The 15,405-nt window shown below is 51.0% G+C and overlaps 2 protein-coding genes across 4 annotated transcripts in view; one reads left to right on the forward strand and one right to left on the reverse strand.

Annotated features, from left to right (window-relative positions):
• Window positions 1–15: 15 nt before the first annotated feature.
• On the forward strand, window positions 16–9,008 carry RCE1 (Ras converting CAAX endopeptidase 1). Of its 3 annotated transcripts, XM_053368232.1 has the most exons (8): window positions 16–164; window positions 974–1,076; window positions 2,759–2,842; window positions 3,965–4,043; window positions 4,809–4,976; window positions 6,033–6,104; window positions 7,437–7,499; window positions 8,418–9,008. In XM_053368232.1, exons 1-8 carry the CDS (start codon window positions 28–30, stop codon window positions 8,663–8,665), a joined length of 954 nt encoding a protein of 317 aa, XP_053224207.1. In that variant the 5' UTR covers window positions 16–27; the 3' UTR covers window positions 8,666–9,008. The 3 variants fall into 3 exon arrangements, with proteins under 3 accessions (XP_053224207.1, XP_053224208.1, XP_053224209.1); XM_053368233.1 differs by lacking the exon at window positions 4,809–4,976; XM_053368234.1 differs by lacking the exon at window positions 16–164 and having other exon boundaries at window positions 970–1,076; window positions 2,763–2,842.
• Window positions 9,009–10,773: 1,765 nt separating this feature from the next.
• Window positions 10,774–15,405, reverse strand: part of ACTN3 (actinin alpha 3) — a 43,197-nt gene continuing 38,565 nt past the window's right edge. The window contains exons 17-21 of the mRNA XM_053368647.1: window positions 14,832–15,011; window positions 13,910–14,056; window positions 12,986–13,051; window positions 12,506–12,664; window positions 10,774–11,542 (exon numbers count right to left, since the gene is read on the reverse strand). Coding sequence (XP_053224622.1) covers window positions 11,384–11,542; window positions 12,506–12,664; window positions 12,986–13,051; window positions 13,910–14,056; window positions 14,832–15,011 — 711 coding nt within the window. The 3' untranslated portion in view covers window positions 10,774–11,383. The remainder of the gene's footprint in view (window positions 11,543–12,505; window positions 12,665–12,985; window positions 13,052–13,909; window positions 14,057–14,831; window positions 15,012–15,405) is intronic.

Below are 15,405 nucleotides of genomic sequence, written 5' to 3' on the forward strand. Positions count from 1 at the left end.
TGGGCAGCCGGGCTGTTCTGATCTCCTATGTCGGAGGAGACGACAGCGGGCGCGGAGCCGGGGGGCTCCGGCTCGGGGCTCTGCTGGGCCTCGCTCTTCTCCTGCCTCAGCCTGGCCTGCTGCTATGTGGGCAGCCTCTACGTGTGGAAGAGCCACTTGCCCAGGTGAGTGGAGGAGAGCCGAGATGCGCCCCCGTGGGGGAAAAAAAAGCCCCGCTCGGCTCCCCGCCGGGCCAGGCGCGCTGCGTCTTTCGCTCGCTCCGACCCCATCACCCACCCGCGAAGTCTTTGCTCGCAGGCTCCCTTGAAGCGTCTCGGCTCCCTCGAGGAGGGGGGAACCTTTCCCGCTCTTTGGGGGCTGGACGGGGAGGGGGTTGCACGAAAACGCCACGGCCCGAACAGACGGGAGGCGAGTGCTCCAGGTGAGGCAGAAGTTGCTCTGAGAGTCAGTTGCAACATTTAATGCACCGGGCAAGATTGTAAAATGAGTGCCCCCCCCCCCGCCCCCAGATCCGACGCTGCACTCCAAACGTGGGCGCTTAAGGTGGCCGAGCTTCTTTGAAGTCCGCGCTCAGCTATGAACGCCCGTCTGCAATGGATAGCAAGAACTTCTGGGAGTCAGTAGTATCCAGGAGCCTTTGCTGGCGTAGCCGGGCCCCCCTACCGCACTATATAACTTTGCTTATATAATTGCTTTCTTCCTGGATTGAGACATGGGTCAGGCAAGAGTCTGTGGGTTTCTTTGCAAACTCTTCAAACGGGCAGGAAGCTCTGCGTTGAATGGGGAAGCTGTTTGGGTTCCTATCCCAGGTTAAAAAAATTATGGAAGAAATAAACCCTGTGAATACTGTAGCTGTTCTCCTGCTGCAGTCTTGCCTTGGGGGGATTTGCATCTTTGCGGGTGGGCAGCCTCAGCCAGGGCCTCTAGAGGTCCAGCTCCTGCAGCTTCTCCTGCTGGGCCTTTCTCCTTCCAGGGACCACCCAGCTGTCATCAAACGGAGGTTCACCAGCGTCCTCATTGTCTCCAGCCTCTCGCCCATCTTCATCTGGGCCTGGAAAGAGGTGACAGGCATTAAGGTGAGATCATGGCCGGGTCTGGAAAATGCCTGGCCAAAATAAGCAGGAGATTTCTGTCACTTCAAGCTTCTTTAATTAATAAGGTCATTTATATGCCACCTTTTAAAATCCTAAAATCAAAACAATAAAACATACGAAACAGTCAGCATTTAAAAGCCAGAGAATTTAAGACGCTGAAGGCACTAAAAGGTTTTTAAATATCTGGGTATTTTTTGAAAAACCAAAACTTACCTGGTGCCTAAACGACTTGGGCGTGGGTTGCAGCACAGTAGATGCAAAGTAGAGCATCTACTTTGCATGCAGAAGGTTTTAGCTTCAATCCCTGGTATCTCCTGTTACTGAGCTAGATGTGGGCTGGTACTCTTTATGTGCAGTCAGGTTGGTACAGGAGGAGGCTGTTGGGTCCTACTTGGGTCCTAAGCTGTTTAGGACTTCAGTGGGTGAGCACCAGCCTTTGAAATGGGCCTGGAAACAAATAGGCAGCCAGTGACATTCTTTCGAAACTGTTTTGGTGATCGGCATGATCAGTGCCATCCAAAACTCTGGCTGCTGCCTTCTCCCCTCGTTCCTGTTCCGATGCCTCTGCTGTGCCCCTGTACATTTTAGAACGATCATTTGTATAGTATTATGGGGTGCCTCCATCACCACCACTTCTCAGGCATCTGAGCCTGTGAAGACTACGTAGGATGTTATTGGAATGGTGTGACATTGTTTACAGTAAGGCTTTTTATACCGCTTGTGTGATGGAAACCATCTACTGTTGCCCTAATGGAAAAGAAAATTGTCCTGGGGGACAGATTGTCAGTTATGTAAGAGTGTCTGGATGTGTATGGTGTCTGCTTTTAGCACAATGTTTGAACTTTGCATTCAGGAAGGCACCATGCTATTTAGATCAGCCCTTTATTCAGAACCATGAGGGCTGGAACCTTAATTTATTTTTAAGGGAAGAACCATAGCTCTCTGGTAGATCACCTGCTTTGCATGCAGAAAGCCACGAGTTCAGTCCCCTGATATTTCCATGCAGAAAGACCCGTTCTGAAACCCTGAGGAGCTGCTGCCAGTCACTGCAGGTGGCAGTGATCTGGATGAACCCAGTGGTCTGACTTGATACCCAGTGGCTTCCTGTATTCCTATGCCTCCAGTTGTGGCTTGGCTCACTTGTGCAAGCCGTCATTTATTTCATAAAATTTATACACTGATTGATTGTACAAACAAGCAAACCTTAAAGCGGTTTACAAAAAGATAATAGAATCAAGGAAAAAATACAATACGTTAAAGCATACACGGAAGTTAAAATACTAAACCGAGTTAAAATTCACACTGGCATTTCTAAGAGCCTGGATAGGCTTGCCTGAACAATCATGTTTTTAGGTGGCGCCGAAAAGCTGTCATGAGCTATTTGTTATATAAGCACTAGGACAGTGCCCCAGTGGGGAGCCCATATTTCTTAGCGTGTATAAAGGATCCAAGTTCAGTTTTTAGTATCTCCAGTTAAAGGAGCTCCAGTAGCCCTGGGCAGTCAGGGAAGACAGTCCTCAGCTGGGTAGACCTGTGGCGTGAATTGATGTCCGGTTGTGCTTTGTAACTATATGCATTGCACCATTGCAAGCTATGGCAGATTATGGGGGGTGGGCGGTTTGTGCTTCCCCAGGGCTAATGAAGGCGTTTCCTCTTCTGCTCAGCCAGATGCATCCCTTCTTGCCCTGATGGGCTTCCGGCTTGAGGGCATTATACCAGCAACCGTGCTGCCTTTGCTGTTAACAATGGTAAGTGCAGCTCTTGATCAGCCAGTGCTCTGCTAGGATTCAGCAGGGCTCATTTACTCCCACATATTTAAGCCATTCTCCCTTCTGTGCTGGGTGAGGCCAGCGTAGGGAGCAATTAATATACATTTTACCTTTGTACAGCCTTACCCTTTACCCTAAGGTCCCACCGCAGGTTATGACATTAGGACGCATTATTAAAAGCAGTTTAAAGCAACTTAAAGGTAAAGGTAAAGGTACCCCTGCCCGTACGGCCAGTCTTGACAGACTCTGGGGTTGTGCGCCCATCTCACTTAAGAGGCCAGGGGCCAGCGCTGTCCGGAGACACTTCCGGGTCACGTGGCCAGCGTGACAAAGCTGCATCTGGCGAGCCAGCGCAGCACACGGAAACGCCGTTTACCTTCCCGCCAGTAAGCGGTCCCTATTTATCTACTTGCACCCGGGGGTGCTTTCGAACTGCTAGGTTGGCAGGCGTTAAAGCAACTTACAACCCCCCAAATAAGGTGGGTCCTAAAGATATACACCTCAAGTTTCAAAAGCCAGAGTAAAGAGGTTTAAAGGATAGCTCTGTCGGTTAGAACATGAGACTCTTAATCTCAGGGTCATGGGTTTGAGCCCCGTGTTGGGCAAAAGATTCCTGTGCTTCAGGGGGTTGGACTGGATGACCCTCATGGTCCCTTCCAACTCTACAAAAATAGGACAGAGAACTTTTTTGAGGGAGGGCAGTCTCCATTCAATGCACTTCATTTCAAGAAAGATGAAGCGGAAAGGCTGAAGAATAGTTATGGAGATTGGGATGGAATAGATTCTTGTTTATTCTGGAACAGGTGTACTAATCAAAATGTTTTGCCAGGAAAATGGTTCTGATCTTTTATACTTTTAGTTTATACCCTTTTTATTATGCAAAATTTTGAATACTGATGTTGATTTATAGCAATTTACACTAGTTTAAAACTTTTCAATAAAAAGCTTTTTAAAAAGGAGGAGGGGGGAAAAGACAACCCTCAATACCACACTGACCGATGTGGCTCTTCCATATTTACACACCAGGTGCAGAAAATGCAAGGGCTGATTTTTACATTTGCTTGTGAACGTGTTCTTTGCTCCTTCTCTCTCGCCCCACAGGTCCTATTCCTTGGTCCTCTCATCCAGCTCTCGATGGACTGCCCTTGGGACCTGGTAGAAGGTTTGAAAGTTGCGTTTGGTAAGACCACGTAGATTGGCATGTGATGGCGGGGCTTGGAGAGCAACTGCGAGAGACTCTAGGGGTGGGGCTGGGGAACTTTTACAGGCCAGGGGCCACATTCCCTTCTGGATAAGCTTCCAGGGGCCGCATGCCAGGGTGGGCGGAGCCAGAGGCAAAAAGGGGCTGGAGTAACGAATGTGAGCGTTACCCTTGTACAGGAGGCTAGTTTTTACATGAGCTTACCCACCCACCTGCCTGCCTCTGTCTGCTGTCCTGGCAATCAAGAAGCATTACCAGAGTTCATAGACATATTCCAGCCAGGCAAAAACACTGAATGGGTGGGGGACGTGAAGCGGGTCTGGTAAGGGTTGCACCCTGAGGATCAGATAGACAGTAAAGGCCTGGAAGGCTGCATTTGGGCCTTGCTGTAGGGCAAAAAGCGAGTGTCTCCTTGTTTTCCCTTATGACACTCTACTCCGAGTATGCAATGCACTCCTTTCAGGAAGCAAGCTTTTCATTCTAGCTGGAGTGATGGGAGTTGTAGTCCAAAGCAGCTGGAAGGCTCACAGGTCGGCAAAGGCTGGTTGATGGGATGTCATCCCAGTGCCTGTTTTTCCATGCCTCTGTGGAATGTGCGCTTTAAGGCCCTGGCCAAGTGGTTATAATTGCCCTCCTTCTTGGACACCTATTGACAAAACACCCCCTTTTTTTTGCTACTGCTGTACCTTCTCAAGAGGAGGGGTGGGGTGTAAGTAACACTACTCCTCCTCCTCGCCCCCCCAGACCCCAGCTTTTGGGTTCTCTGTCTGACTGACATGCGCTGGCTCCGCAACCAGGTCATTGCGCCCTTCACGGAGGAGCTGGTCTTCCGGGCCTGCATGCTGCCCATGCTGGTCCCTTGCACGGGATTGGGGCCTGCTGTCTTCACCTGCCCACTGTTCTTCGGAGTCGGTGAGTGCCGTATTTCTCCCCGGCAAGAGGAGACGGTTTCTTGAGGCGGCCCCAACCTTCACCTAATTGCCTGGACTTTCTACTTCCTTCTTAGCACAAGGCTGAAACCAAGGATGGTGAACTTTTGTGGGCCTGAAACCAAGGATGGTGAACTTTTCAAGCTGTTTGGAGGTTTCCAGACTCCATCTCCCATCACCACTTGCTGGCTGGGGCTGATGGGAGTTGTAGTCCAGGGAGGCCTGCAAAGCCACAGATTTCTCAGGGCTGAAACTGGAGCGTTTGTTTGTACTACAGAAAGTTTTGGGGCACTTCCTATTCTTTCTGTAGTTTCTTAAATTTATTTTTTTATCATTCCCTGCATATTCTAAATTAACTTCACTTATTCTTTTATTTACTCTTATGAAACTGCAGGTTATTACAACAATCCTGCCAATGTCCTTATCTGTTTGCAACTCCCCTCTGAAGAAAGGTTGCAGTGTTTGTGCCTTTTTAGTTTAGAGAAAAGGCAAGTAAGAGGCAACATGATAGGAATTTATAAAATTACGTATGGCATATTGAGAGCAGACAGAGAAAAACATCCCACTTTCATGACACTAGAACTCACGGGCACCCTCTGAATCTGAATGTTGGGAGATTCAGGGCAGACAAAAGAAAGTATTTCATGCAGCTCATATTTAAACTATGGAACTCAATCCCACAGGAGGCAGTGGTGGCCACAAGTTGGATGGCTTTAAAAGAAGATTAGATGAATTCACAGAGGAGAAGTAGCTATCTATGGCTAAAACTTAGCCACAATGGCTGTGCTCCGCCTCCACTGTGAATCCAAATCGCTGGGAATCACAGGACGGGGAGTGCTCTTGGGCTCAGGTCTTGCTTTGGGGATTTGCACAGGCATTGGTCAGCCACTGTGAGAACAGGATGCTGGACTGATGCAACGCGCTCTTCTAACATCGCAGGAAGAACCTTGGCATTTTGCAGGGAGATGATGTGGGGAGGGAGAAGGCCATTCAGAAGGCTGTTCTGCCACATGTGCTGAGTTGCGTCTTTGTTTTCTAGCTCACTTTCACCATGTCATTGAGCAGCTACGGTTTCGCCAAGGAAGCACAGCCAGCATCTTCCTCTCCGCAGGTATGTATGGCTTGGGCGGTCCCTGTTTTCCCCACCATCAGAAGCCAAGAGGGTGGCGGGATATTGGCCACAGGGCCTTTTGATATATACATACCGTATTTTTCGCACCATAGGGCGCACCGGACCATAGGGCGCACCCAGTTTTTTGGGGGGGAAATAAAGGGGAAAAAAATATTTTCCCCCCAGGCGCGGGGCTGGGGCGGGGGAAGCTCGAGCTTCCCCCGACCCCAGCCCCCAAACAGGCAGCTCTCTGCAAGCCGTGGGAGTGCTCCCACTGCTTGCTGAGAGGTCCGCAAAGCCTGGACGCGCTGAGCTCAGCGCGCGCAGGCTTCAGCATGCAGGCAAGTCTCCACAAGCAGCGGGAGCGCTCCCGCTGCTTGCGGAGAGGTCCGCGAAGCCTGGACACGCTGAGCTCAGCGCGTGCAGGCTTCAGCATGCAGGCAACTCTCCGCAAGCAGCGGGAGCCCAGTGCTGGGCTCCCGCTGCTTGCAGAGAGGTGTGCGAAGCCTGGAGAGCGTGAGGGGTCGGTGCGCACCGACCCCTCTCACTCTCCAGGCTTCAGCGAAAGCCTGCATTCGCACCATAGGACGCACACACATTTCCCCTTCATTTTTGGAGGGGGAAAAGTGCGTCCTATGGTGCGAAAAATACGGTACATATATGGCTGTGTTACCATTTCGGGAGGAGATGTAAGCTGAGTGGTAGAGCGCACACTTTGACCCAGTGGTTCAATCCACAGCTCTGATTCCTGGCACATTCCTTTGGAGGAATCAGGCCGGCCCGTCTCTGCTGGAGGGCCAGGGGAGCTTCCTCTCAGAGTACAGTCGTACCTTGGAAGTCGAATGGAATCCATTCCGGAAGTCCATCCGACTTCCAAAACGTTTGAAAACCAAAGTGATTTGAAGCTCCTGAAGCCAGTCAGAAGCCACGGAAGCACCGTCAGACGTTCGGCTTCCAAAAATAGTTCGCAAACCGGAACACTCACTTCCGGGTTTGCAGCATTCGCGAGCCAAAACGTTCAACAACTAAGCTGTTTGAAAACCAAGGTACGACTGTACAGGGCTAGCTGGACAAAGGGGTCTGACCTGGGCTGAGGAATTTGATTGTTCATTCTGCACAAATGTATAGATTGGCATTTAGCTCAGACTGAAAGGTGTAGATGGCGTTGGCCAAGCAAAGTGGTTTGTAAGCCAATTTCATTATGTGGTGTATCACTGTGTGGGCAACTTGCTCATCCAGAAGATGCTGCCTGAAAAAAGGATGCTCTCCCCAGCCCCCTACCACCCTCTTCTCAACCCTCCGCCAGCTTCTGATGGACTGTTTCCTTTGCAGTGTTCCAGTTTTCATACACAGCTGTTTTCGGAACATACACGGCCTTCATCTTCATCCGGACAGGTAGGTGGGGAAAGTGAATAAGGGAATTGCACCAGTTGGGGTGGGGTTTAGGAATGAGAAGGTGCTGCCTATGTTAATGGGGATCCCCCTGTCCCTCTCCTGCTCAGTTGCTCCCCAAGGTAGCAGCTGGCAATCACATTATGCATGTGAGAGAGTTTGAGTATCTCGGATACCAAAACCAAATGGTTAACGGCACCAAAACTGGGCCACGGAGAATCAAGGGGTGGGAGGTATTGGCATGTATTGGGTGAGTTCCGTTGGGTGCAGCAGTACTGAAAGAGAGAAGGCTTAAAAAACAGCCCAATGGGGACTGAAATTTTTCAGTGCAGTTTACAGGGGCTGCACAATGCTGAGTGTCAGCCAGAGGAGGAAAGCCCAAAGAGGTGGAGGCACAAGAGAATGTGAAATGATGCCTGTTGTGATGCAGGCCCTTCCCTTAGGGCACCCCTGATGTGGTGCAGGAATGAATGTCAGAGAGGCACTCCCATTGGCCGCGAATCTTTCAGTGACTGCTGTCTTTCACCCTAACCTGCCTTTACCAGGTTGTCCTAAGGAGAGGTGGTGTGGAAGCAGAGGGCAGGATTAATAAATAGCCTAAAATCAGTGTGTGCTGCTGCTTCTTTTTACTTTAGAACATTGTATTTCCCCTGATAGGCAGATTTAAGCAGATATTACGAGCAATTCAGATTTCTTAGGGCAATAGCATTAAGGTACCATATAGGTTAATTGAATATTCAGTCTGTGTGTGTGTGGTGAAAGGAATTAGGATGTCTTCAGAGAGAACTCTTAGCCTAAGCCATTTCTATTGCAACTCCACATGAGTTGTCTCTTCAGCCCATAAGGACTAGGGACTTAGGATTTTAAATAGTCTCTGCTGGAGGCATCCTGCTCAGCCCCTCCTCCTCCCTCTCCCCACAGGGCACCTCATTGGGCCTGTGCTCTGCCACTCCTTCTGCAACTACGTCGGGTTCCCTGCTGTTGGCGCAGCCCTGGACCACCCGCAGCGCTGCCTTGTCGTCTTCTTCTACCTGCTGGGAGTGATCCTCTTCCTCCTCCTCCTGCACCCCATGACGGATCCCACTTTCTTCGGCCACCTGCCCATCTGCTCCCTCTCCAGACTGACTTCGCACACCAGCAGCCTCGGCAGCTTCTCCCTCTGCTCTTGACACCTGCCTGGGACCTTCTCCCAATCTCCCCACACCCCATTCACCCTTGCGTCCACAGTGGCACACAGCACTGACGCTGTACACTTGCGCCGGTTTCGAGGTGGCTTTCTCCTCATGGCCCCCACCCCTACCCTCCTCGTCCTCTTCTGCAGTTGTCATGGGGAGAGTGGGAAAAGCCATTCCCTGAAACCCGTTTGCGGTGGAAACGTAGCTGTGCCTGCGTAATTGCACACATCTCCGCCTGAGCCAGCCAGCCCTTTTTATAGACCCCTGGGGGGGGGGCCTTCTTTTCCTCCGGGCCCCAAAGAGCTCTATTTTTTATTATTAAAGGACTTTAACGAGGCCCTGTTGGTGTTTTAATTGTGGCTGAGGTTTGAAGGTGGCCTGTCCTTCCGCTGTGTCGTTTGGTTTTATTCAGGGCTGGGAGTGGTGGGTGCTTGGTGAAGGGGCAGAGCTTGCTGAGTCTCTGTTGGTTCCGGCAGAGGGTGGGCCACAAGTACTTGCGACCAGGCAACAACTTCATTGAGGTCATGCGGAGGCCGACCTTCCAGGTGTTGGGAGATTCCATCTCCCGTCATCCCTAAGCCTTGGCCACATTGACTGGGACTGGGAGTTTGACGACAGCTGTTCTCCCATCAAGCTCTATCCCAGATGCAGTTCTCTGCTGAAAACAAAGAGCGGAGTGTTTTGCTTCCGGAAAGTAGGTGCTTTTGCCCCAGTCTGCCCAGAAGGTAGCTGGAGCAGATGAGATGCAAGTTTTTAGCAGAGCCCTGCTCTGCCACACAAGTTGGAAGGAGCACAGTACGATAAAATGTTTCTTCCAGGAACCTTTGGACATGCAATATGATCATGGCAGTGACCTCACATGCCTCCACCAGTGGCCTTGCACGTGACAGTATCCTGTTGTACGCTATTGCAGGCTCATCTGGCCCAAGTTCAGAGTGAGGAAGCTTCACGTTGCTGCTAAGGCTGGTGTGGGGGGAGCCTGTGGCCTCCAGGTGTTTGTGGGACTACAAGCCCAAAGCTGCCATTTGCACCAGAGGATGAAAAAAAAATTCCAAAAGTGCTGAGCTCCCACCCTCCCCTCCCCAAGCTGCTATAAGAACCAGGGGCGATTTTACAGAACTGTGTGTATACTTTTTCTGTCTCTGGATGTGGTTAAACACGATCCACGGTGTGTTGAGGGTGGGGGATAGCTAGAGAATGAACTGTATATAAAGCAGCAATGGGACACCCTGAACTTCACACTCTGTGGCTCCTAGAAGCTGTCAGCATGCAGCAGTGGCCTCCCCCTGAGAAACTGCTTTGGCCGGCCGACTATACCTGGTGAAGATAGCCGATGAGTCTTAAACCCTCAATGAGTTAGGGACTTCCCCTGCATGCAAAGACAGGCTCTGGTGGATTGAGCAGATGAGACCAATGGTGGATCCAACAGTCAAGAAGGTGGTTTCTGCATGTGCTGTAGAGGGAAGTGAGGGGCAGATTGGGCTAATCAATTTGGGAAGGTAGCCCATCTAGGAGAAGATAAACTGATCCTAAACCTCCACTGTCTTGTGGGATAGCTTGGGGAGAATAAAAGGCTAAAGAGTAAACTCCACACAAATCCAGGGTGGAGTCCCAAAGACAGTTGGATGGCACCTTGTATGCCTCCTTCCTGCAACTCCTGCAGCCAAGTTGGAGCCAGATGTATTGCTCTGCCTTCCTTTGGACCACATCAGCAAGGCCAAGAGGGGGGGGACTTGTATGGGTAGCCAGGACCTCCATACGCACTGTCCAGGCTTGCGCTCCAGGGAGGTTACTTTGGTGCTGTTAACGCAGCCATTTGACTTCATTCATGGAGGCCACTCCGTTATCTCTTGAGACAATAGACCAATTGTCCTCCAGATGCTTATTTGAATTTGTTTTTGCTTAACAGCTTCCATCATCGCTGGCTATGTGGCTGGGGCTGATGGAAGATGCTGCCCAACAACATCTGCAGGGCTACAGGTTCCCCATCCTTGGCTCCCCATCTATTCCTACACAAAGGTCTAGCCTTCCCCTCTCCTGTACATGCCATTTCATATACTTGTCCAAATGCAACAGGGTGGGGGGAAAAAAGACTTCCATGCTGGGTGGGCCTCCAGTGGGCACAGTTTATTGGTACAGCATTCCTTCCAAGCCAGCCCTCCCCTGCCTCCTCTGGTACCCGCCTCCTTCCCAGTCCCAGCATAAATCCCAGGAGATGCACTTGGCGGTGGCCCGTCTGGTCAAACGGTGGCCCCTCCCTCTAGGTCAGCAACAACATGCCTCTCCTGTGGGGGTGGGCCAAGGGAAAGAGGGGGGTTCTGGGGAAGAGGGAAGGGAATGCGTGGGACAGAGGGGGAATGTGTGCAACTAGCTCAGCAGCAAAGAACAGACACGACAGCTTCTACAAAGGGGGAGGGGGAACCTTGAGAGACTGTTTCCTCACCAAAACCACCCTGGATCCACCAGCTGCAGCATGTGGGTGGAAGTGGGGGGAATCTCAGCCTCTTGCCCAGCAGCGGGGGATGATATTTGGTGGTGGTGGTGGGGCTGGTAGTGGTAGTGCCCTCCCCTCTTCCATGGTGGGCACAAGGCTCTCGATGGCACCAGTTCCCCACAAGCGAGTGTGTGGGGAGTCGCTCTGCTCCCACGTGCTTTTTTTTGTTTCTGGTGAGATGGGGGTAGGTGGGCAGGGTGGGACGGGGAGCAGAGAGATCACAGGTCGCTCTCTCCGTACAGGGCGCTGGAGAAGGAAACATAGTCCAAAGCGCCGGACACAGCGTCAGCTCCTGTGTACTTCGTCATCCTGCTGATGCAGTATTCGGCCTGCTCTGGTGGCAGCTCCCGACGTAGCTCTTCTATCGTGATGTAGTTCTGCAGCAGGGAGGAGGATCAAACAAGGAGGAACAGCATGTTACTCAAAAGACCAAGGGTGAGGCATCTCAGGCTTGGGGGCCAGATGTGGCCCTCTGAAGTTCCCTATCTGTCCCCCCAGACTACACATCCTTACCCATATTTTATTTCCCTTGACTGCATGCTGTGGTGGCATACTTTGCACCCTCCACCAGCATTTTTGCCTGCCAGGAACATGCCCTCAAACTCAGATAATGTCTCTTCTGAGGCTGGATGGAGGGTAGAGATGAGCTAATAGAAACTAGCCTTCTGTAGCATGGCAATTTTTTTATTTTTTTTTTACTTTGGTTGCTCTGTCCACTTTTGCCTCTGGTGCTACCCAACACAGAAGATGGCTCAGAATGGAATATGGTTGACGCATTGCACACTGTGCAGGCCTGTTCTAGGTTGCAATATTCCACTAACAGAGTCCAGGAACCCTTTTTCTGTTAGGGCAGCTGTGATGGAACCTTGGGTTCTCCAGCTGTTGTCAAACTACACCTCCCATCATTCCTGGCTGTTGGTGGGTTGTGGTCCCAGCAACACCTGGAGCACCAAAGGTTCCCCACACTTGCCTTAGGGGCAGTTTGTCAAGGGCTACATGCCAGGGGCAAACAAGGCCTGAGCCTAAAATGGGTAGGATAGCCTTTTCTTCTCGGCCACCTGAGTGGAAAGAAGCCATCCCCCACTTCCCCCCACAAAAACACTTTCTAGGCCTGCCAGGAAAGGCTTGAAATGTGCCCGGCGGGAGGAGAAGAGACATAAAGAAGAAAGGAAACAGATTATTGGAAGGCTTTGAATTCTGCTTCAATGCCTAGATCTTAATTTCACTCAACCTTAGCATAATGTTGCTGGGTCCTATGAATAAACAAGAGACACAAATTTTGCTTCTGTGGACAAGCGATAGCTCCACCACTTCTCCTGTTCTTTTGCTGCAATGCTTACCTTGTCTGAAGCCAGGATCTTGAAGGAAGCCACGACTTGCTCGGCAGTGTCTGTCTCAGCCGTCTCACGAGTCATGAAGTCAATGAAGGCCTGGAAGGTCACCACGCCTGTGTTGTTTGGATCCACCAGGGTCATGATGCGTGCAAACTCCACCTCGCCCTATCAGGAGGGAAGAGCAATGGGGATGTGGGTCAAACAGGGAGGGGTGCTCCCCGCCAAGGGACATTCAGCATCCCTGATCAGTTCTCCCACCCAGAGCCACCCTTGGATCATGGAATGGGGCTGAAAACTGCCTCAGGGCAGACCCTACCCATTTCCACTCAGGTTTTGCTATCTAGGGATGGCCAAGGCTTTGGTTCAGTCACCATTTTCAAGCCGACCAGGAGATCCTTGTGATATTAAACTACCCAGAATTTGCCCTCCAACGGATGTTGTAAGGAAAGCTATCCTTCTGGGCCCCCAAAAGGGGCAGCTTCCTACCAAGTCATATCCCATGGAGATCAAGCAGGCCCGGAAGTCGTCGGGATCCATCATTCCGTTTCTCTTCTGCAAAGAGCAAAGAAAGAAGCTGTTGATTTGGAAGGAGACACCCCCAGCCCCAAATTCCACATTCCTGAAGGGAAACACTCCTTAAACTGGTGGCACTGGGCGCCCCTCATAGGAACACAGGAAGTGGCCTTACACCAAGACAGACCATCCGGTCCACCTCACCTGCTATTGTCTACACTGACTGGTAACAGTTTACCCAGGTTTTGGGCAGGAGACTCTCCCAGCACTAGCTGGAGATTGAACCCGGGTCCTTTTGCAAGCAAATCAGATGCTCTGCATGTGAGCTATAGCCCTTCCGCAGTCTGTGAACAAGCCCTGCGCTCAGCCAAGTCCTCCTTTCTCGTGGCTCGTTTGGAGGTTGCACCCATTGCCTCTCCCACTTTTTTTGCCTCTCATGCTACCTGCCACTGGGTTGCCCATGAGGGAATGTGGCCCTTGGGCTGAAAAAGAGTCCCTCACCCTTGGTCTAGGACAAGAGACCAGAGACTCCATCCTTTGATCAGCTCTAGATTGGCCTCCAGGGACGCGGGTGGCGCTGTGGGTAAAAGCCTCAGCGCCTAGGGCTTGCCGATCGAAAGGTCGGCGGTTCGAATCCCCGCGGCGGGGTGCGCTCCCGTTGCTCGGTCCCAGCGCCTGCCAACCTAGCAGTTCGAAAGCACCCCCAGGTGCAAGTAGATAAATAGGGACCGCTTACTGGCGGGAAGGTAAACGGCGTTTCCGTGTTGTGCGCTGGCTCGCCAGGCAAGAATTTGGCAGGAGGCTTGCAGTAGGATTAAGCTCAGGAGAAGTGTGCAAGCAAGAAGCGGCGGTGAGTGTGCGAGTGGTCAGGGCTGGGTTTGCAAGAGGCCACCTTACCCGGTCGAAATGGTTGAAGGAGGCCCGGAACTCGTTCATCTGTTCCTGGCTGATTCCCTTGGCATCGCGGGTCAGAATCTGGTTCTCGACTTCATTGATAGTGCGGGCAATGGTGGTCAGCAGCTGTTCCCAGCCCACCCGGATGTGCTGCATGCAGTCAAAGACAGTGGGGTTTGCAGAATGAGATCCAGAAGCACTGGGGAAGGAGGTGGGGGGCAATCACACCCACCCAATCCTTCACCTACTTGCTGGAGATCCATTCTGGGGGGGGGGGGTTCAGCCAGGAATTATCCCCCCCTTTTTTAGATATTCACTTATTGAAAATCAAAATAGTATGAACAAATCAGCAAAAATGCTGTCAATAAATTCAGCCTGGTACAATCCCACACTTTGTACACTTTTGCCTTTTAAGAGCTAAAAGAAAGATAAAATAATTAAAGGAAAGGAAACAACCCCAACAAATAAGACTACAAATAAGACTACCAACACACTAAATAGGTTCCAGTTTGAATTTCAAATTGTCATGGAATAAATATCTGCCTCAATTTCCCATTTTCCTCATGGTGTTCCTTGTAGATTACTACTACTACTATATGTATTATTTATATGCTTCCCGTTTGACTGGGTTGCCCCAGCCACTCTGAGTGGTTTCCAACAAATATAAAACCACAGTAAATAATAATAATTCTCATATAGTTCTGTAATCTTGCATGCTTCAAAATGCTTATATTTATGTGCACAAAGGCGAGATGCTACTTGGAAGACTAAGTAACTAGTCTTTGGCTGGTTTTCACAAACATATGAAATTTATAATTTTTACACCCATGCACCGTGGAGTTTGACTTTTATGTATCTTAACAGCCCACCCGGGAATTATTTCTGAAAATGCCCCCACCCCTGCAATGCACACGCAGACCCCCACCTCCATAGTGTAGCTGGTGTGCTTGTTGTCAAAGATGAGGGCCTCTTGGATGAGTTGGTGGTCTCCCTCCAGCTTGTCGATGTTGGCCTTGTAGTTGATGATGTTCTGCTCATGCTGCTTCAGGTGGTTCATCTGGTCCTCAAGAGACCCGCTGATGTCCACAGAGATGTGGCCAATCTCCTGCCAGGGGAGGGCAGAAGGGAAGCCTCCTGTTAGCTTAAGACCCTAGAGCCTAGCTCTGATCTCATGGGGCACCCTTCCTCTACAGCAGCATTGGGAGAACCTGTAGCCCCCCAGGTGTGGCTGGGTACCAATTCTTAGTGGCCTCAGAGAACCTGTAGCACCCCAGGTGTGGCTGGGTACCAATTCTTAGTGGCCTCAGAGAACACGGCCAGTAGTCAGGCTGGTGGAAGTTGCTGTACAAAAGCACCTGGGGGGGACGGGAAGCACAGGTTCGCTATCTCTGCCCTACAAGTGATGGTTTGTCACTGGCAAAGACAGATTCACTATACATTAGCTTTACAGAGCTGCCGCATTTGGTCAGCACTTCTTGGCTAACGAGAGGAGCCATAAC

This window comes from Podarcis raffonei, chromosome 16, assembly GCF_027172205.1.
Source record: "Podarcis raffonei isolate rPodRaf1 chromosome 16, rPodRaf1.pri, whole genome shotgun sequence".
Lineage (NCBI taxonomy): Eukaryota > Metazoa > Chordata > Lepidosauria > Squamata > Lacertidae > Podarcis > Podarcis raffonei.

Excerpts from the sequence above, each read along its gene's own strand:
- RCE1 (XM_053368232.1), top strand. The coding sequence starts at position 28 with ATGTCGGAGGAGACGACAGCGGGCGCGGAGCCGGGGGGCTCCGGCTCG. Across the intron at positions 165-973 it reads TGGAAGAGCCACTTGCCCAG|GGACCACCCAGCTGTCATCA; the intron begins GTGAGTGGAGGA and ends TTCTCCTTCCAG. Across the intron at positions 7,500-8,417 it reads CTTCATCTTCATCCGGACAG|GGCACCTCATTGGGCCTGTG; the intron begins GTAGGTGGGGAA and ends CTCTCCCCACAG.